Source organism: Colobus angolensis, unplaced genomic scaffold, assembly GCF_000951035.1.
Source record: "Colobus angolensis palliatus isolate OR3802 unplaced genomic scaffold, Cang.pa_1.0 Scaffold175, whole genome shotgun sequence".
In the NCBI taxonomy this organism is placed as follows: domain Eukaryota; kingdom Metazoa; phylum Chordata; class Mammalia; order Primates; family Cercopithecidae; genus Colobus; species Colobus angolensis.
In genome coordinates, this window is record NW_012114877.1 from 4,149,221 (window position 1) to 4,171,824 (window position 22,604).

At 39.1% G+C, this 22,604-nt stretch overlaps 2 protein-coding genes and 1 long non-coding RNA gene across 6 annotated transcripts in view; 1 reads left to right on the forward strand and 2 right to left on the reverse strand.

Moving 5' to 3' along the window:
* Positions 1-209: 209 nt before the first annotated feature.
* Positions 210-11,403, reverse strand: LOC105509392. Its single transcript, XR_001001432.1, has 3 exons — positions 11,393-11,403; positions 10,537-10,540; positions 210-656 (listed from the first exon to the last, which is right to left on the reverse strand). It is a non-coding gene; the product is annotated as an uncharacterized LOC105509392 (long non-coding RNA).
* Positions 224-1,557, reverse strand: LOC105509391 (phosphatidylethanolamine-binding protein 1-like). The gene is given in 1 exon segment (XM_011938607.1): positions 224-1,557. A coding segment is annotated over 1 exon segment (582 nt). The 3' UTR covers positions 224-975.
* Positions 7,905-22,604, forward strand: part of TAX1BP1 (Tax1 (human T-cell leukemia virus type I) binding protein 1) — a 103,470-nt gene continuing 88,770 nt past the window's right edge. For 3 of the 4 annotated variants that reach the window (XM_011938603.1, XM_011938605.1, XM_011938606.1), the window contains exons 1-2: positions 8,690-8,864; positions 15,755-15,923. In XM_011938603.1, coding sequence (XP_011793993.1) covers positions 15,762-15,923 — 162 coding nt within the window. In that variant the 5' untranslated portion in view covers positions 8,690-8,864; positions 15,755-15,761. Of the gene's footprint in view, positions 8,125-8,689; positions 8,865-15,754; positions 15,924-22,604 lie in introns of those variants that run through there. The other variant, XM_011938604.1, reaches the window with a different exon arrangement.

Genomic DNA, 22,604 nt, shown 5'->3' on the forward strand with positions numbered 1-22,604 from the left:
CTCCGATGATCTGCCTGCCTCGGCCTCCCGAAGTACTGGGATTACAGGCATGAGCCATCATGCCCAGCCTGAGCACATTTTATGGGGTGAGGAATGCAAGATTAATGAACATGTAGCAGTATGAATTTTAGCCCACAACTCAAGCTTATAAAGAAGTATGTTTTAATATATTCCACCAATTCAATTTCTGTTTTGAGTCTCCATTCTAGTTTTTTTTTTTTCATTCAGGTTTCCATTTTTATTCAACTATAAGCAAACAGCACAATTAACGCAATATTCAGCAACTCCAGACCAGCTTTTCTGACCCCCATGAAGAACGATCAATTTAACAGACAAAGATGTAAGGATTCCTCCTAAGCTGTCAGCGAGCACTGCTGCCGGTCTCGATGGCCACGTCCCAACATCAGCAAAGCCACTCTCCCTCCTGCCTCTTCCAGGACTGCTCTTTAAAGGGGTCACAGCAACATGCTGATGCCTGTTGAGGCATCTGAGATGCACCGTGTTGGGGATCCGCTTCAATGCCAGCCTCTGCTTGTCTAGGTGAGCGACATCACCATAAAAACACATTGTGTACCATTCTGGACTCAGGTTCACAAAGGAAGAGGCAACCAATCTTTTTTTTTTCTTTTTAAACCTCCCTTAAAGATTCTTTGATGCTTTGCTCTATCACTGTAGACCTGGTCTTTTTCCCACCCGATTTTTTCTTTTTTACATTCCAGGTTGCTATTTTCAGATTAACAATTTGATGACCCCATCACAGTACCAAAATATCCCCCACAATGAAGTTCAGATTTGATCAAAACATAAATCAGAGTGAGTGAGTAAAATTATAAAGGTCAGGCAGCAGGAAAAGTCACCCTCAACCACCATCTGACTGGTCAGGTGTCGTCTGTGCCAAGCGGGGCAGGAAGGGGAGAAATCTATTATACATGTAACACTGAACTGGGAAACAGGGCTTGGGGCCTCCAAGACAGTTCAGGTCCCCAAGCTAACCCCCTGCTTTCCAGACAGCTGCTCGTACAGTTTGGGCACATAGTCATCCCACTCGGCCTGGTAACACGTGCCGGCCACCGGGGGCCCGAGCTCGTACTTTTTATGGAAGGACGCCACCTTGAATTTTTCACGTTGGTCTCCAGATCGGTTGCTGAGGATGGGCTCGTCACACTTTAGATGCCTGGCCTGCTCGTAAACCAGCCAGACATAGTGGTGGAGGCCTGTGCCCTTGGGAGGCCCTGAGCCCACATAATCGGAGAGGACTGTGCCACTGCTGATGTCACTGCCCTTAATGTTGACCACCAGGAAATGATGCCATTCCCTGTATTTGGGATCCTTTCTGCTGGGAGCATCCGGGTCTGTCAGGACCAAGGTGTAGAGCTTCCCTGAATCATTACCATCCCATGAAATGCTGGTGGGTCTATTAACCTGGGTGGGCGTCAGCACTTTGCCCAGCTCGTCCACCGCTGCCCCGGCGTAGGTGACATGCAGCGGGTGCTGCGTCTGCTCGTCCACTTCTTGCAGGCTCTAGGGCCCGGACCACTTGCTGAGGTCCACCGGCATGGCGAGGCCAAGCAGAGTGTGCAGCCGGGAGTGCCGCGGCAGGCTAGGAGCGGGCGGCAGCGGCGACGAGGAGGCCTCAGCACACTGGCCCGCGCGAGAGCAGGCGCCCCTGCCACCGCCCAGCCCCGCGCACCGCCCCGCTCCACTCTAGTTTTGTCAGGATTTTGAAATATTGCTCTGTACTAAGATAGGGTAGGGGATGTCTTGGAGACCTAGGAAGGTTAAACGAGCCGTGTGGTTTTGTCCACCTAGAGGTACCCTCCCATCCTCTCTGGCCCAGAGAAATCTGTTTCTAGAGTTGAGGGGGAGGAAAATGCTGGCTGTTCTCCCTCCACCTATATACCCCTGCCCTTTGCTTCTCCTCAAGCCATTTCTCTGCAGCCTGAATCCTCTCCCCATTTGTGGGGTTCGAGAGTCTGGAAACAAAAGCCAGAAAGGTTTTCTTTCTACCTCCTTTCTTCAAGGCAACACATCTATGGGTGAAGGTTGGGAAAGTGGCAAGCTATACAAGGGGAAAATACCAAGAAAAATAGGTTAATATCTCAAATATATTATCACATCATATAGATTGATCCTTAAGAAGTTCAGCTGGGAAGGAAAGAAAAAAAATAGGATGCTAGTTGGAAGAAGATATGGGTTAAAAGGAGCTTCTTCCAGAATGATAGCAACTGTGCTTAAAGAAGCACAAGGAAGGTTCCTTACTTAAAGATATCCTCCCCCCATGCATGGAAACCTTGCTCGAGAGACTCATTACTTTATGCTCGTAGGTCCTTTTTTGAGATCCTAAGACTTGCATTAAGTTTCTCGTAGGCACAGAGAAGATTATTACTGAGCATCAGTTTTTTTTTTTTTTTCCCCCTGGGTAAGACTGCTTGGTGCCCGAGGGGTGGGGCTGTTAAACCTGTGAAGGGTACCTGAAAAAGAGGAAAAAGTACAGAAAAAGAAAGATTCAGGAAGGGGAATTTTGTCTACTTACAGCTTGTCTTAGAACTTGCTATATCACACTACGTAACCTCAGAAGCCAATTTTCACAATTAACTAATAAAATATATTACAAATTACTTTCTAAAGATGCTCAGCCTAAGTACTTAGTAATAATTTCATGTTTCCTTTTGTCCTCATGGCAGGATCAGCCTAGCCATGGTCTCTTGTGAGAATAAAGGCATTTCTTTCATCTATTAAACCCAATGCTAAATGGCAATAAATCATCATTCATTGAATTCTGCAACCTAAACTATACCTTACTGAAGAAATTCTAGCCCCTATGCATCATAATTAACATCAAGTAGTAGTAGAAAATTGCAGTACAACAAACACCTACATTTTGGCAGCAACCCTACTTGGTTGGAACCAAATGAACTCTGAGCAATTACTTCAGGGGAAGAAAGAAAAATAAACAAGACAGGGTCTACCTATGAAGCTAAATGAAGCATTAGAGTGGTTTGTCAGTCTGGGTCCAAATAGCAGAGAAAAACCACATAGGTCATATGAACAAGGAAAGTCAAATATAAAGAATTATTAACTATAACAAGAGATTGGAGTCACAAGGCTAATGGGAGTAAAAGGAACTCTAAAAAATATAAGAATGGCTGATATAAGGAGAGACACTACCCCTAGGACTGAGATAGACTGTCCAAGCAAGATCACCTCTCAGGGCTGACATCTAGGGCCCGAAGAGGGCACGGCCGTGGGTCCCTGAATAAAGTCCCACAGAGAAGTCTCACAGAGAAGTCCTTGTGTTGCTGAGCTGGTGAAACTTCTAGAAATTCACCTTCTGGAACTTGCCAGAAATCTACCATCTGGAACTTGCTAGAAATCTGCCCTCTGCATCTTGCTGGAAATATGCCTTCTGGAACTTGCTGGAAATAGATGGAACATGAGGGAGTACAACATAGACAATCCTTTCTAGAAGCAAGAAAGTTGCTTGTAAAGACAAAAGACAATAGGAGCTGGAAGGAAATAGGGAGCTGGAAAAGTTTTAAAAATTGAAGAGACTTCAGCATGTTTAAAAAGACAACGGAAAAGATCTCGTAGAGATGGGGGTCTTGAATATAAAAACAAGATCATGTAGAGTTCCTGAGAAGATGGGAGGTGTTGAGATCTGTGAAATAAAAACATATTTGAGCCTAAAACTTTGATTTAGCCTTGGTTAAAATTAAACATTTGAAGATTATCTTAATAACATTTCCTTAAAATAATTTTTATTAACTTTAATTATCATTGATACACAGTGACTCACAAAATACAGGTATTTAATAAGAAACACTGGGAAGGAAGAATCTTGTTGACGTAAGTACCTTAAAAATTCAAAGTACTTTGCTGGCTATTACTCTTCTCAGTAAGATGAGGAAGAGAGGTTAGAGAATATTTACATTCTAGTGACCTTTTAGTTGCACAAGGAACAAAGAACACTGTTAGGAGCCAATGGGGCAAAGGTCTTTCTGAAATATAAACCTCTGCAGGCTCTGTTTCTTAGTATCATAAATTACAGTTTCTCTTTTTGATAGTGCAAGAAACTTCCTAAAACACTCTATTTTAACTGCAAAGTTTCTGCTTAGTATTTCCAGGCGTAAACTTTAGTGTAAAGCGTGTGATGACCACAAAGTCTGTAACGCATTTGTTATAGGAAATTTTCTTTACTGTGCAAGATAGGAAGTCAAGGGAGTTTACGGTGTTGGAAGTCATGTTAATGAAATTATAGCCTATGGACTCTAAGTTGGATACTGAGGGAAGTATTAAAAGAAGAAATGGACTGAGATGCTGATGAGTTTGAAAAATAGTTCTGCTGGGCATATCTGAATGAGCAAGTTAGAAGAATAGGAGGTTGTGGTCAAAGAGTAGGAGGCTTGCTTTTCAAGATGATGACAAGGGCCAAGGTGTGACCACAGAAATAGGTATCTGGAGTGGAGTGGAGTATTTGAGATGGGGGATTCAGGAAATTAAAATGCTGGGATGTTGGCCTTTTCATTTTAATCTCATCCAAGTAGACAATGAATGGCTTAGAATGGAGAAGGAGACTGTGCACTAGGTGACAGTCTTCACTGAATGAGGAACAGTGACTTGGAGATCAGAAGATGACAGCCACAGGGAGAGAAGGTGGAGCGTAACACAACAGTGTATACCTCAAAGGAGCAAAGGTGTTTTACAAGCATCTAGGTAGGTAATGGTTGGGAAACAAGGAGCAATGAGTACATCAATAAAATCTAATAGATAGGGAAAGAGAAAATAACCCTATTTTAGAGGGTTTGGAATCCTCTCTTTCTTTGCCTATCCAAAGCCTACCATTATTCAAATCTCATTTTTAAAGCCTCTCTTTTTAGATTGAGACCATCCTGGCTAACATGGTGAAACCCTGTCTCAACTAAAAATACAAAAAAATTATCTGGGCATGGTGGCGCGCACCTGTAGTCCCAGCTACTTGGGAGGCTGAGGTGGGAGAATCGCTTGAACCTGAGAGGCAGAGGTTGCAGTGAGCCAAGATTGTGCCACTGCACTCCAGCCTGGGTGACAGAGTGAGACTCTGTCTTAAAAAAAAAAAAAAAAAAAAAAAGCTCTCTTTCTAAAACAAAGGTTTACAAAGGGTTTTTTTTTTTTTAAAATAAGAATAATTTATAGCAAATAATGGAAACCATTGTTCTAAGAAAGGAGAACAACTCATTTGCCTGGCTTTTAAAACCCGTAATGTTTCTAATAAAATATGTCTATCTGAACTTTTTCAAAAATTTTCAATCCTTGTTTTGCTATCTAATTGTCCCATCTGTGCCTTTTAAATTATATTATTCTTACTATGTAAGCCTTTTCTTCATCTTTTCAAATCTTATCAGTCTTTTGAAGTTTAGAAACCAATCTCTTTTACAAAGTCTAGCTAATTTCAAAATTATTCTGTATATCTTTCTACTTTATTTCTCAGAGTCCATTTCCTGCAAATTTGACAGTTATCTATACCATCTTGTAATATCTTGACCTGATTTTAAGCAGTTTCAGGGAAGAAACCATGCTTGATTCCTTGTTTTTCCCAGAGCACATGAACAAAACGCTCTTAGTAAGAAGGAACATGACACAATGGTGAATGCATGAACTTTGGAGGAAATTATTATTTTTGGTTGACAATTTTTTTCCTGATTCCTTTGCCCAAGCTCTCAAATCCTGACTGGAAAGTCCTCCCCCTATATCTCCTCATCAAAATCATACCTCACTTTAACAGTCCAGGCCTGCCTCTCCCATGAAAAGTGTACTGCTAACACCAGCCTGTACTTTCTCTCATCTCTGAATATCTGTCTTCTTATTCATTTATTTACACTTTAGTTACCTACATTTTCATGGGCTCATTTCTTTTCTTCCTTTTGCTATCATAAGTTCCTCTAATGAAAGAACACTGTTTTTTAAATATAGTCAGCATATTTTCCCAATCAAAACACAGGACAACTGCCTACAAACTACTTGAAACGGTAGTTGCTCCAGAAAAATCATGGGTTACTCACTGATTTACTTTCCAATAATTCTCTCAATAGGTCTGCAATCCCTTATTTACCATTTTGAAATCCGAAAAGCTCTGAAAATTGGCCGGTGCGGTGGCTCACGCCTGTAATCCCAGAACGAGAATAGCTTGAACCTGGGAGGCAGAAGTTGCAGTGAGACAAGATCTTGCCACTGCCCTCCAGCCTGGGTGACAGGGCAGAGGGCAGAGACCCCATCTCAAAAAAAAAAAAGCTCTGAAAATCAAATGTTTTCTTAACATTTGGTGGCAAAACCTGTTTGACCTGACTCATTTGTCATTAAAACTTGACCTGAACCCAAGGGCAAAGTGGCAGAACCTGACCCGAAAAACTTGATCTGAAGTGAGACTATATACCTCATTTATCTTAGTGTGATATTCATAATTGTTCTGGAAAAAAAAGTTGACTGTGGGTGCTGCCCCAGATAGTGAGGAATGTCACATAAAACACACCTCTCTAAAGTCTGAAAAATTCTGAATTCTGAAATCCCTCTGGCAGAAAGATTTCACTTAAAGGAAGTGAATCCATATCTCTTCTAGCCGTAGTCCACTGCCGTACACACAATAGGCTAACTTTAAGAAATTCAATTAAAGCCGGATGCAGTCACTCATGCTTGTAATCCCAGCACTTTGGGAGGCTGAGGCAGACGGATCACCTGAGGTCAGGAGTTCGAGACCAGCCTGGCCAACATGGAGAAACCCTGTCTCTACTAAAGATATAAAAATTAGCCCAGCGTAGTGGTGTGCGCCTGTAATCCTAGCCACTGGGGAGGCTGAGGCAGGAGAATTGCTCGAACCTGGGAGGTGGAGGTTGCAGTGAGCCGAGATCATGCCACTGCACTACACCCTGGGTGACAGAGTGAGCCTCTATCTCAAAAAACAAACAAAAAACCCAACCCTCCCCCCCACTAAACCCAGAAATTCAATTAAATACTAAGAGGGTATCTATTTATCTTGGTGGGAAAAATGTGGTGTAAAAATTAAAGGATCATTATTAAAATGAGTGAAGCAAGTTAAAATTCCAGAACAAATACCTTCCTGGGGAAAATAAGGTCTAAAAATTCAAGAAATTATTAAGAATAACAAAGTAAAAAAAACCTGTGAAAATGTCTTTCGAGACCAGCCTGACCAACACGGCAAAACCCCGTCTCTACTGAAAATACAAAAATTAGCCAGGCGTGGTGGCTGGCGCCTGTAATCCCAGCTACTTGGGAGGCTGAGGCACGAGAATCGCTTGAACCCGGGAGCAGAGGTTGCAGTGAGCCGAGATTGTGCCACCACACTCCAGCCTGAGCAACAAGAGTGAAACTCCGTTCCCCCGCCCCCCCCAAAAATACTTTCAATTGTGGTTTTTATTAGGCATACTGTTTTTCTGATTTCATTAACTGAAAATTAGTGGTAATTAAAAATTTATTACATGTGAATAGGAATATGATCTAAACATACAAGGAGTGACATCTCTGACAAATTGTGCTTATAAAGTTCACTGCTATGTTTACATTTCTTAAGGGACACAGTTATTTCTACTACCAGAAGGCTGCTACCAGTAACGCGAGTGATAACTTATGTTGATTATTCACACCGTTTTCTTCATCCATAAAATAAGGAGACTGGGACTAAATGACCTGTTAAGGTTCTTCTGAAATTCTATGATTAAGTATAGTACCCAGCACAAGACCAAGTTAAAAAATGTCAATACATAGGAAAGAAATCAGTCTGTAAATACTGAGAACCTGTATTATCAAAGCTAATGTCTTCTGAAATAACTGGAAGTAAAGATGAAAGTATATGAAAGATAATTTTGAATGTTCTGTATTTAGAATGTGCTTCAACATTTAATGCGATCTAATTTACATATCCTTTCAGGTGCTATTGCAAGTTTTATCAGGGTTTTATGGCAACAGACGAATATGACGAATTCGAATGGCACACATTGGCTTCTGTGAAGTTACGATTCAAACTGAATGTCTAATATGGGAAGGCAATATATACAAAAGGCAAAAGTGATTTTAGAAATAACAGAACGCGGGACAAAATTCACACACGGAAAATGATATGGATAACAAAAGCCGGTAACTCACAGAAATGCGGATAGAAAAGAAGCCTCTCTGCTGGAGCGAGAGCAAATAGAATCAGTTGGCATTAGAACTGAAAGGCTCCTAGGAGCTTTCAGTCAACAAAACTTCGTAGTCAAAAAAGCACAGGACTGGGCCAGGAGTTGAGAGACAGTCTTCGAGTTCAGGGGTTTGCAGCCCTAGCCGTGTGGTAACTCCCTTGCTTCTCTGGCTATTTCCTTATCTATAAAATCGGTGGGTTAGTTTAGGCCGAATGAGACGCAGGAAGGGACACGGTACTGTTCGTGGACCTCTGAGCTGCCCTTTCCACATCGCGGGTGAGTTACTTAAATCTCTGGTGTGTTTCCCCATTTCGTATGTCAAAATAATAATATAAAATCAGAATGTAAATCCAGACGCATTGTTTTTCTGCGATTAAGTTGCTGAGCGAAAATGGCAAGGTCGAAGGCGAGAACCAGCCTGCCTGCGAGAAGAGGCACGCCTGGGCCCAGCTTCGCGTCCCGGGGCGGAGCGGGCTAGGGGCGTGTCATCGCGGAGCGGCGGGGCGAACACTCCAGGAGACGGAAGAGACCGACCCGTGGGCGGAAGTGACGCAAGGCCTACTGTCGGCTGTGAGGGTAGGTGTAGCCGGTCTTTGGGGGTAGGAGGTAGTGGCGGAAGAGGTTCGGCGGCTGATGGCGGATCAGGATCGGAAGCTTGTGTAACTTTCTCCCTTGGCCCGGGAGTCTTTCCTCTGGGTAAGGCGCCTCCCCGGTCCACCCCAGCGCCTTGTGCGGGGCGGACCCCAGCTGCATCTCTTTTAGGGGTCGTGCTACACCCCTCTGCCCCTGTACTGTAGGGGCCTGGCCGGTCTCGGGAGAGGTCTCAGTGGTGACGAGGGTTTCCTTCCCGAGGACAAACCTTCCCTTCCGGACTGCGATTGTGACGGCGGTGTGGGCGACTCGGATCAGCTGTAGAGTTTTGGAATAGCAACGGGTGGCCGGCCCGCGGGACAGGCCTTCGCGATTTGGGGGAGGCGTGTGGGACGGGTGCCCTTGGCTGGGGACGAGTGACGCTGGCGACCACCGAAGGAAAAGCTTCTGGTGTCCAAGGCTCAACTCTGGGATGACTGTTTTGAGGGCCATGTGGGTGTTACCGGCGCAGTAAGCTGAGAAAACACGTAGGTCGCGTCTGAGAAGGACGCTGGGGTTTGCCTCTGCGGAGAGAAACCCAGCTGTTTTGGTTTGAGTCGGGGGTGGCGAAGGGGGCGGAGACTCCTTGCGCCGCCTACTTTTGAGGGCTGCGGGCGGAGTTGGCTGTTCTGGCTGATCTCCTGCTTCACCTGGAATCCTTTCCCCACCCCCGCCCCAACACCCCGTAGGTTCGCGAGGTGTGGACTAGTCCCGACCGACCTGCATTCCTCGCTTAGGGAATTTGTGGCTAGAGTTTAGCGTGCGTGTGTACACCTTATTAGTAAAAAATAGAGCTTAGCATGCGTTTGTGTGGGTGTGTGTACACACCTTATTGGTAAAAGTTTTGTTGGACAACACTGGGATATGACTTTAGACGTACAGTGTTAGATTTCCGGTTTCACACAGTGGTTATGAATTGCTATTATGTTAGGCTTTAGATGGGAAAATCTTAATTTTTCAACTGTCTGATGTTAAAATTTCTACAAGCTGTGCACGAACAATTACTAGTTACGAGTTTGGTGCTTAATTCCAAAAGGATTTAAAGAGATCATTTGAATAGAAACTAAAAGTGGGTCGATTGTCCTCAGTGCTTTTCGGGTTTAGAGAAGGAGCTGAGGACAGCCTTTCTCCTTCGTTCTGTTCTTTTCAAGGGTAAACTTGAAGTATTGTTTGATGATGCCGACTTCTAATAAGGTTTTATTTATTTATTTATTTTTCAAGCTGTTCAACTTCAAAGAACATCTTATTGTAGTTTTTGTTTTATAGCCATCACGTTCTTTTTTTTTTTTTTTTTTTCTTGAGGCGGAGTCTTGCTCTGTCTCCCAGGCTGGAGTGCAGTGGCACCATCTCGGCTCACTGCAACCTCCGCCTCCCAGGTTCAAGCGATTCTCCCGCCTCAGCCTCTTGAGTAGCTGGGACTACAGGCGCGCGCCACCGCGCCTGGCTAATTTTTGTATTTTTAGTAGAGACGGGGTTTCTCCATGTTGGTTAGGCTAGGGTCGAACTCCTGAGCTCTTGATCTGCCCGCCTCGGCCTCCCAAAGTGCTGGGATTACAGGCGTGAGCCACTGCGCCTGGCCCATCACGTTCTTAAATTGTAGACCGCTGTTTGTAGTTCTCACTGCAGCCATGTTTGTAGAATTAACCAGTAAATATCTTTTCCATAACAAAAGTAAAATTTTGGAATTCAAAGTTTCAACCTTTTTAATGTTGTTGAAATAATTATGAAAGATCCTAACGATGCTCCTTGTATACTTCTTTTGGGGACTTTATTGTATTCTTTTGGAATGGATATGTAAAATCTGGGCTTTATGCATTTCTGTCTTTTTAAAGCTTATTTTGTCCCAAATAAACCTTCAGAAGAAGATGAAAATGTCCTCTCCCCTAATATATGTGGGCCAATATCATAGCATTTTAGAAACCAACTTATTAAATCTAAAAAGTAAGTAAAAGTGGTGCGGGTGCACCTGAGCGGAATGTCTTGGCACTCAGGTGTAAAGGATTCTGGAAATAGGGATGTCTACAAGGGTGCAAGTTAATAGAGTGGGGCCTTTGCTTTTGCTTCCTAGAAAAATTGCTGATTACATTTTTTTGAAAGCAGAGGTCTGTTTATAGTTGTTAAGTTTTTCTTTCTTTGAGCCACAGTGTGAATAATTGGAAACTGTTTGAATGCTGGACATTTTTTGCTTTCATATGTTTGCGTGTCCTATCGGACTGAAGTTTGGAGATAATTCTAAAGGTTTTTTAGCTGAGGATGTGAAAAACTTTCGGTAACTCTGTCAACCATTACCTGAATTATAACACTTCTAAAGATACAAAGTGTTCATATTCTAAAATGCAGTGTTTCTGCTGCAGTAGGTCATATATGGAGTGTTACTAATCTGTTTCATTTCTTTATTTGCTTTGGTTTTCCTATTACGGAAATTTTCAAACATGCACAAAGGAGAATGAACAGTAAAATGAACTGACACTTTACTAATCTTGTTTTATTACCCCCTCTAACATTTATTTTTTTCCCCTGGAGTTTTTAAAGCAAATCTTAGACATCAAGACGTTTCACTTACAGTTAGTTTAGCATCTTTAACTGATAAGGACTTTAAAAAAACACAGAATTGCCATAATTATATTATCACACATAACAAAATTATTTTTGAATTCTAATTGTTAGGACTGGCAAATTGTATTTAATATCTAAATTAAAAAGCTTAATTTGGCTTCATATGTTTAATGTACAGAAGTTCTTACTATGGTCTATGTTTTAGTAAGTTCACTCAGGCTTATATTTTTGGGCTAAAGTAGAACAAGTATTGGGAACCACTGGAAAAATACTACCACAAAAGTCAAATCTGTTTTGGGGTTGAAAAAGTTCCAAGAGGAGTAAGTAAAGATAACGTTGAAATGCTTCCCCACCCCCACCCCATGTTTATTTTAGCTGTATACATAACTGAGTGCCCACTATGTATTATTTATCTTTTTTATAGACATTAATGCATTTGCAAAATAATAAAATTGGAATTTAGACCAAAGACTCTATAATATACAGTTTATAGCATAACACATAGAGAAATTCTAGAGGCATTGGAGTTTGAGGGAATGTAGGAGGAATCCTGAAAGAGGGCACTGTAGTCAGCATGTGTAAGCATTTCTGACTTTGTTTCCCAGCCAAATGTGTCTGGTCCCTTGATTGTTGACTGGACGTTTTGTACTTATCCTTGGCTTGCCAACTTACTATACTCCTATTTGTGGAGATGCACTTTAGAGAAGGGGAATCAGAATTTGACATGGTAAAGCTGCTTGCTTCTACTTTCCTTTTTGTGTAGGGAGTGTACTTCTGTCCAACTGAGACTAGGTTCGCACTTTTTCTCAGGATGTTAGTGAAGCTACACTTCCCAGCCATTACCACAAGGTGATGCAGTGACTTTGCATATTATTTCTCCACTCCCATGCGACCTTGACATTCTCAGTGAATTCCAACATTTTTATAAGCTTGCCTGTCTCTTCAGTCTGTTATCTGTAGGAGGAGTGAACCAGAGGAACTATGTGGGAATTAGAAATTTTATTATTTAAAATGGGTTGATTAATGACATAATTATATTTAGATTGCATTCATCCATGTAAACTTTTTAAATGATTCGTAGCTATATTTTAATAAGGAGTAAAAAATGACAAGGTACTGGAATGACTTTTGTAAAATACTTCTATAATTATAGCAATTAAATTTTAAAAAGATTGGAGTGTTGGAGAGAGATTAATGAAGGCGATTAATAGGATAATCACAAGTTATTTTACTTTTCAGACTTGTAAACATTGTGAATACTATATTTTAAAGTGAAATACTAGTGTTTTCTATGAGAAAATGTGAAATTTGGGGGAGGGTTTAAAAATGGAATTTCTGGGTAATAGGGCTATTTAAAACAATAGAAATAATACATTTATATATACTTGTAAAAATTCAAACAATAAATTGATGTAAAATTTAAAGTCCTTAAGTCTTGTGTTTACACACATCCCTTATAAGACTATTAACTCTACAGTGTATACTTCTTGAGTTCCTTTTGATGCATTTGTAAACATATACAAATACATATATGTATACCTATGTGCTATTTTGTACCTCAAAAACTTCAGTGAACTAAAAGTATAAGGTTGGATTGTGGATTTTTTTTTTTTTTTCTTTTTGAGACGGAGTCTCGCTCTGTCGCCCAGGCTGGAGTGCAGTGGCCGGATCTCAGCTCACTGCAAGCTCCGTCTCCCGGGTTCACGCCATTCTCCTGCCTCAGCCTCCCGAGTAGCTGGGACTACAGGCGCCCGCCATCTCGCCCGGCTAGTTTTTTGTATTTTAGTAGAGATGGGGTTTCACTGTGTTAGCCAGGATGGTCTCGATCTCCTGACCTTGTGATCCGCCCGTCTCGGCCTCCCAAAGTGCTGGGATTACAGGCTTGAGCCACCGCGCCCGGCCGGATTGTAGATTTTTAAGAACTGTTTTAATTGAGGTTAACAGAAGTTTAAACACTTTTGCCTTGTCTTATAAAAAAAATTGTTACAGCTTTGTTGTTTATTTTAGGAAATGGCATGTTAAATTTTAAGAAAAAAGTATTATCCTTAATCAGGTTTTGATTAAAAACATGGGACGTTTATTCTAAGCTAGTTTATTTCCTTCATACTGAATATCTTTCTCAAAGGAAGTGTGACTGTTCACTCGCTTCATAGAATAATATTTTCTTGATTCAGTTTTGGTAGTTGTATCTAATAGATGTTGGTTCAGTTGATTTAGCTATAGTTTCTTTTGTTGGTATCTTATAACCAGTAGTGACCTTTTTTTTTTTTTTGAAGAACTGGAATTGGTGTTTTTTTTCTCTTTGTGAAGCCACTGACTTGAAAAGAGATTATCATTAATGACTTCATTAATATGACCTCCCTGGGAGCCCAAATTAGCTCAGACAACTCAAAGAAACAAAATAATAGAACTCTTCAGTTATTTTAGGCAGAGTTCTCCAGTGTTTGTAAATGCTACCTTTTCATTTTTCCGATGGCTTTAGTTTACCAGGTAGAGAGTATACATAGTTAAGTCTTTCCATGAAATCTGGTTGCGGGTAGCAAAGTCCCTTTGTTCGTGCAGAGGTAAAGGAGGATTGCTACTGAATATACTCTTTATCTTGGAATGCTTGCAAACCTCAGGTAGGGAGAGGCTGACAACTAGCCTGATACTCTACAGTGGTTTCCAGGTTCATGATTAACAGTCTCTTTTTGGGATATTCATTATATTCAGTAAAGCAGGACTTTGGCCATAACAGAAGCAGAGGGGACATAAGAAGAAAGTTGGTATTTTTTAAAGTGCTTATTATTACAAAACTTTAAAAATTTGCCTTAGTATTTCAAACAGGTCAGCAAAAGAAACAGTTGTAAAAAGCACACTGTTTCAGATCTTAGCAATAAGCCTTCTTACTAATGGCTAAAATATGAGTAGAGCCTTACTGCTGTGCTTGCTCTGTAGAAACTTCATTGATTTGTGAAGTAAATTAGATTAATTTGGTTAGCAAAAATCTTGCCCCAGTTTTCCCCATTATTACAGAGATGCCTGTTTTAATGACTCAAGCAAGTGCGGTCAGGACAGTCATAGTTTCTTATGTGTATTGTAGAATTAGTGATTGTACTGAGCCTGTGACAAACTCTGCAGATTGCTTTTTTGGGTAAATCCTCATTTGTTTCTGTTTTCTCAAAAGTGGAGCACAAAATAGGGAAAACATTTGGATCTTGCAGTTTTTATAATCTGCTTTCACCATTCATCTGCTATACAGTGCTTGGTGTTTACTAAGCCAGTGAGCGTTCATGAATCTCTAATAGATTTTCAACAGTATGTATTTTATTAACACTACATTTCTATTTTTATTTTTAAATATAAGTTTATTTTAATCAGTAAACATGTGGAAAGGGTACATGAATACTAGCAGTCGAAGTAGGATCATTGCACCTAGGATGAAATGATAGGTTTTTTATAGGTAGAGAAGAACAAATAAGCTGAGCCATTTCAAGTAGACCAGCTAAGATTTTACATAGTTTGAGAGATTTGAACAAGCTTGTACCAGAAGCCCAAGAAGACAGGCTGGGTCTGGGATCTGTGGAAATGAGTGAGAGTTAGTAGTAGAGACTTAAGTTGTTGGATAGTGGTTCTCTTTTCTGGTTGCATACAGGATTGAGATTACTTGGGGAGATGTGGGGGCAGGGATATATATATTCGTATACACACCAACAGCCACACATGCACACACTCCCAGGCCCCACTCCCAGAAAGTCGTTGTCATCTATTTTTTTTTTTTTTAAAGGCCCCTAATGATTCTAATGTGTAACCAGGGTTGAGAAATGCTGGTCCAGGGGATTTAGAAGGGGAGGAATGTAGGCACAGAGATGTTAGCATCAGGCTTAGTTATAGGATCCCAAAACCTAGGGAGAGGGGAAGAGATGAATGGGATGGGCTAGGTTAGGGAGGAAAATGATGAAGCTCAAGGGTTCTCATAGGAAGGAAAAGTTAATTGACCCATAGCCAATAAAATACTGACTTTTAATTGTCCTTGTTTCTGTTTCTAGTGTTCGTTACTGGGAGCCAGCAGGTTTATATTGGCAGCATGTGCACGAAAACAGCTCTGGTTCATTTGGTTTTGATTCAGATAGAAGCAGAGGACTAGCCTTTCCAGGAGAGTTGAATTTTTGGTTTGGTTTTTTAACTTTTAAATGCCCATATAACTTTCTGAGCCAAATGGGTTTTAGTTACTTTCCAGTTTGTCTGTATTTTTATATTTAATCATATTTTTAAGAAGTTGCAGTATTTACAAAGTATATATTTTCTTAATTATCACATGCAAATATTCATGAAATTTATATTAAATATTATGTATTTTCTGAAGGCATAAGTTTATTCTTAGTTGGTATAATTTAACTTGTATGAATTACTTGTTTCAGATTCACAATGACATCCTTTCAAGAAGTCCCATTGCAGACTTCCAACTTTGCCCATGTCATCTTTCAAAATGTGGCCAAGAGTTACCTTCCTAATGCACACCTGGAATGTCATTACACCTTAACTCCATATATTCATCCACATCCAAAAGATTGGGTTGGTATATTCAAGGTAAGAAAGCTTTCTGAATATGTTCTCCATGTAAACACTTTTAATTTTCTTTTAAAACAGATTGATAAGTAGCTTGTACTTGCCTTTTCTTAACTCTGCATTAAGACTCATTTTTGTAAACATCACCATGAAATATTTAACAGTGAGGAGTAGATAAAATGAATGTTGGGAACTCCATTTCACCAGATTTTCCTCTCTCTGATCAAAAAGTTTACCTTCACTTAAGGACTCGTGAAAGTTTTTTCAGAATCTTCTTTTCCTATTTTCTGTGTTCATTACCTGAAAAAAAATGATCTTTTTCTTTGGGTTCTTATATTATTTACTGTATTTTCCAGTCATTTGAAATTAATTTTATACAGCTTGACAGCCATGTTATTATCCCTTCTACTGTTGTCCTGCATGGCTTAAATATTGCTCAGATTGTATTACACAGTTTTAAGCGTATTCTGTTTGTATTACACAGTTTTAAAGTATTCTGTTTAACATGACTGAATAGTAAACTCTTTGATGGCAGGAGTTCCAGTTCTTATGTTTTACGAGTGATTTTGTATAATACTTTCTTGAAAATAAAGGTGATCATTACAGTGGTACACCTCACTATGCAGGATGTTTTCTGGCAATTTTAACTCTTCAGAATGTAGTGGAAAACCAAAACATAAGAGTGTCCTCTGAGCAGTCAAAATAATGTCATGAATGTCCAAACAGTAAAACACATTCACTTTTCGCCTGTGTTATTCTGTATTCTTCCTCAGAATCAGTTTGTTTTATTTTAGTTAGGATTTTTATGGGCTTGATATTTTGATTGTCTAATCTGTATAAAGTTAAACAACAAGGAAGAAAGAAATGAATAGCTGCTAGAAATTAGGCACATTGAAAGTGTCTAGAAGTAAAAGTCCAGCCTGATGGGAAGGCAGAAAAACATTTGGACAAAACAAACTTTTGGCATTTAACGACTTTTAGTTCCTTTCTTTGAATTCCTCATTTCTTGATGTTTCTGAATACAACATAATAGTTATTTACTGTAGTTATTTACCATTTATTTACTTTTTGTGTCAGTTTTTTAGGCTTGTCAGATCCCAAAATGGAGAAACATTCGTTGTAACAATTTTATGAAATCAGTAGTAGTTTTTAAATTTTATTTCTTATTTTTTGAGACAGGGTCTTATTCTATCACTCAGGCTGGAGTGCAGTGGTGGGATAGTGGCTTACTGCAACCTGACCTCCTGGGCTCAAGTGATCCTTTCCCTGCAGCCTTCCAAATAGCTGGGATTATAGACACACCACGCCTGGCTAATTTTTAAATTTTTTTGTAGAGACAGGGTCTCATTATGTTGCCTAGGCTGGTTTTAACTTCCTAGGCTTAAGTGATCCTCCGTGTCCCAGCCTCCCAAAGTGCTGGGATTACAGGTGTGAGCCACCGCACCTGGCCTCAGTAGTAGTTTCGATTTTATGGGAGATACTGGTATCAAGTTAAAGATACTGATTGAGAATTGGTGTTTTCTGTAGTAACAGAGCAGAATGGAAGAAAACAGAAATGTGATTGAGGAAAAAGAAGGGCATTTCCAGCAGGAAAATGGTACAGGTTGAACATCCTAAATCTGAAAATCTGAAATCTGAAATGCTTTGAAATCCAAAACTTTTTGAATGCTGACATGTGTGCTAAGAAAATGCTCATTGGAACATTTTATGTTTTGGATTTGGGATGCCCAACTAGTAGGTATAATGCAAATATTCCAAAATCTGATGACAAATTTAGAAATCCAAAGCACTTCTGGTCTCAAGCATTTCGGATAAGGGATACTGAATCTGTATAAGCAGAGGCTCGGAGGTAGGAATGTTCATGAGAATGAGTAAGTCAGTTTACAGCATAAGCTTCAGTTAGGGAAGTTGTGGAAGATGAGATTGGAGATAAGTTTCATTCTGTCTATAGAAGACCTTCAGTGTTAGACAGTTTATAGATTTTTTTCTAAAGGGCAGTGAGAAGTCTTTGTATATGTATGGGTTGTTTGAAAAATTATGTTTCAGGAAGATGAATTATTACCTTTTTCCTGCAGACTCCTTTTTTATTTCTTGTATTTTTTCATTTTTTAACAGCCAAAAGCCTGTGACTTTCCCTTCAAATCCAAACATCAGTTTTAACCATTTTATTACTTACATATTTCTAAATCCTTAATATCACTGCTCTAGTTCATGCCTTCCGTATTTTTTACCAAGACTATTGCAATAGGTCACCTGTTTTACCCACTTTTATTCTTGTCCTCTAACCTTTGTTTTTTAACTGCTCTATATAAGCTGTAAAATGGAAACCTGAACATGTCTTTCTCTTATTTGAAACTCTTCATTGGTTCTTCATCATCTATGGAATAATGCCAAGACCAAATAACCTAGAGCCATACAGGGCTCCTGTATAAGATTTAATTTCCAGCTTCATTTTTGGTCATTCCTGCTGCTGCTTTTTTGCTTTGGTAATGCTGAACTATACTTCTTTCATTGTGCACTTTAAGGATTGTAAGTTTTCTCTCAGCAAAAAAGAAAAAATCTTCTGTTTAATACTTTTTCCATCCTTTTTGCCAGGATAAAACTTTAAAACTCAATAGGAAGTTCAAGCATGTAGTAAAAATTTCAGGTAATACAGGAAGGCTCAAGGAAGAAAATAATCACGCTTAACACTTTTACCTAGTGTTAACTGTTGTTAACATAATGGTATATAGCTACATGTAATAAAATTACAAATAATTATACACATGCATAATGTGTGTGTAATAAATATGTACACACATACTACTGATGCATCATAGTGTGTGTATATATTCATTGAACCAGTTTCTTCTTATTGGAATTTACATTGTTGCTAAATGCTTATCGTTAATACGTAATAAAGTATTAATGTCTACCTGTCTTCATTTTGTCTACTTATTTCATAAGGTAAGTTCTTGGAAGTAGAATCACCATGTTTATGGCATTGTATGTTTTTAAGCACTTTATGTGTACAGCAAATTGCCCTCTAAAGTGATTTTGATAGACACCATATTGACAAGCAGGCAGGAAGAGAGTGCCTGGGTAGCGATTGTAAGGGAGGAGGAATGAAGATGGGAAAGTGGTATGCTTGAGAAAGTGTTAAGGAATTTGATTTGCTTGGGACAGCTATCAATTAAAAATTTATTATTATTATTTTTTCTAGAGACGGGGTTTTGCCATGTTGCCCAGGCTGGTCTTGAACTCCTGGGCTCAAGCAATCCACCTGCCTCAGCCTACATAAGTGCTGGGATTGTAGGCATGAACCACTGTGCCCAGCTGCAGATACCAGTTTTAGAAGATGGATGGGAAAGGTTAGTTTGCACACACATGCATCAGTAGTATGTGTGTATATATTTATTACACACACATTATGCATGTGTATAATTATTTGTAATTTTATTACATGTAGCTATATACCATTATGTTAACAACAGTTAACACTAGGTAAAAGTGTTAAGCGTGATTATTTTCTTCCTTGAGCCTTCCTGTATTACCTGAAATTTTTACTACATGCTTGAACTTCCTATTGAGTTTTAAAGTTTTATCCTGGCAAAAAGGATGGAAAAAGTATTAAACAGAAGATTTTTTCTTTTTTGCTGAGAGAAAACTTACAATCCTTAAAGTGCACAATGAAAGAAGTATAGTTCAGCATTACCAAAGCAAAAAAGCAGCAGCAGGAATGACCAAAAATGAAGCTGGAAATTAAATCTTATACAGGAGCCCTGTATGGCTCTAGGTTATTTGGTCTTGGCATTATTCCATAGATGATGAAGAACCAATGAAGAGTTTCAAATAAGAGAAAGACATGTTCAGGTTTCCATTTTACAGCTTATATAGAGCAGTTAAAAAACAAAGGTTAGAGGACAAGAATAAAAGTGGGTAAAACAGGTGACCTATTGCAATAGTCTTGGTAAAAAATACGGAAGGCATGAACTAGAGCAGTGATATTAAGGATTTAGAAATATGTAAGTAATAAAATGGTTAAAACTGATGTTTGGATTTGAAGGGAAAGTCACAGGCTTTTGGCTGTTAAAAAATGAAAAAATACAAGAAATAAAAAAGGAGTCTGCAGGAAAAAGGTAATAATTCATCTTCCTGAAACATAATTTTTCAAACAACCCATACATATACAAAGACTTCTCACTGCCCTTTAGAAAAAAATCTATAAACTGTCTAACACTGAAGGTCTTCTATAGACAGAATGAAACTTATCTCCAATCTCATCTTCCACAACTTCCCTAACTGAAGCTTATGCTGTAAACTGACTTACTCATTCTCATGAACATTCCTACCTCCGAGCCTCTGCTTATACAGATTCAGTATCCCTTATCCGAAATGCTTGAGACCAGAAGTGCTTTGGATTTCTAAATTTGTCATCAGATTTTGGAATATTTGCATTATACCTACTAGTTGGGCATCCCAAATCCAAAACATAAAATGTTCCAATGAGCATTTTCTTAGCACACATGTCAGCATTCAAAAAGTTTTGGATTTCAAAGCATTTCAGATTTCAGATTTTCAGATTTAGGATGTTCAACCTGTACCATTTTCCTGCTGGAAATGCCCTTCTTTTTCCTCAATCACATTTCTGTTTTCTTCCATTCTGCTCTGTTACTACAGAAAACACCAATTCTCAATCAGTATCTTTAACTTGATACCAGTATCTCCCATAAAATCGAAACTACTACTGAGGCCAGGTGCGGTGGCTCACACCTGTAATCCCAGCACTTTGGGAGGCTGGGACACGGAGGATCACTTAAGCCTAGGAAGTTAAAACCAGCCTAGGCAACATAATGAGACCCTGTCTCTACAAAAAAATTTAAAAATTAGCCAGGCGTGGTGTGTCTATAATCCCAGCTATTTGGAAGGCTGCAGGGAAAGGATCACTTGAGCCCAGGAGGTCAGGTTGCAGTAAGCCACTATCCCACCACTGCACTCCAGCCTGAGTGATAGAATAAGACCCTGTCTCAAAAAATAAGAAATAAAATTTAAAAACTACTACTGATTTCATAAAATTGTTACAACGAATGTTTCTCCATTTTGGGATCTGACAAGCCTAAAAAACTGACACAAAAAGTAAATAAATGGTAAATAACTACAGTAAATAACTATTATGTTGTATTCAGAAACATCAAGAAATGAGGAATTCAAAGAAAGGAACTAAAAGTCGTTAAATGCCAAAAGTTTGTTTTGTCCAAATGTTTTTCTGCCTTCCCATCAGGCTGGACTTTTACTTCTAGACACTTTCAATGTGCCTAATTTCTAGCAGCTATTCATTTCTTTCTTCCTTGTTGTTTAACTTTATACAGATTAGACAATCAAAATATCAAGCCCATAAAAATCCTAACTAAAATAAAACAAACTGATTCTGAGGAAGAATACAGAATAACACAGGAGAAAAGTGAATGTGTTTTACTGTTTGGACATTCATGACATTATTTTGACTACTCAGAGGACACTCTTATGTTTTGGTTTTCCACTACATTCTGAAGAGTTAAAATTGCCAGAAAACATCCTGCATAGTGAGGTGTACCACTGTAATGATCACCTTTATTTTCAAGAAAGTATTATACAAAATCACTCGTAAAACATAAGAACTGGAACTCCTGCCATCAAAGAGTTTACTATTCAGTCATGTTAAACAGAATACTTTAAAACTGTGTAATACAAACAGAATACGCTTAAAACTGTGTAATACAATCTGAGCAATATTTAAGCCATGCAGGACAACAGTAGAAGGGATAATAACATGGCTGTCAAGCTGTATAAAATTAATTTCAAATGACTGGAAAATACAGTAAATAATATAAGAACCCAAAGAAAAAGATCATTTTTTTTCAGGTAATGAACACAGAAAATAGGAAAAGAAGATTCTGAAAAAACTTTCACGAGTCCTTAAGTGAAGGTAAACTTTTTGATCAGAGAGAGGAAAATCTGGTGAAATGGAGTTCCCAACATTCATTTTATCTACTCCTCACTGTTAAATATTTCATGGTGATGTTTACAAAAATGAGTCTTAATGCAGAGTTAAGAAAAGGCAAGTACAAGCTACTTATCAATCTGTTTTAAAAGAAAATTAAAAGTGTTTACATGGAGAACATATTCAGAAAGCTTTCTTACCTTGAATATACCAACCCAATCTTTTGGATGTGGATGAATATATGGAGTTAAGGTGTAATGACATTCCAGGTGTGCATTAGGAAGGTAACTCTTGGCCACATTTTGAAAGATGACATGGGCAAAGTTGGAAGTCTGCAATGGGACTTCTTGAAAGGATGTCATTGTGAATCTGAAACAAGTAATTCATACAAGTTAAATTATACCAACTAAGAATAAACTTATGCCTTCAGAAAATACATAATATTTAATATAAATTTCATGAATATTTGCATGTCATAATTAAGAAAATATATACTTTGTAAATACTGCAACTTCTTAAAAATATGATTAAATATAAAAATACAGACAAACTGGAAAATAACTAAAACCCATTTGGCTCAGAAAGTTATATGGGCATTTAAAAGTTAAAAAACCAAACCAAAAATTCAACTCTCCTGGAAAGGCTAGCCCTCTGCTTCTATCTGAATCAAAACCAAATGAACCAGAGCTGTTTTCGTGCACATGCTGCCAATATAAACCTGCTGGCTCCCAGTAACGAACACT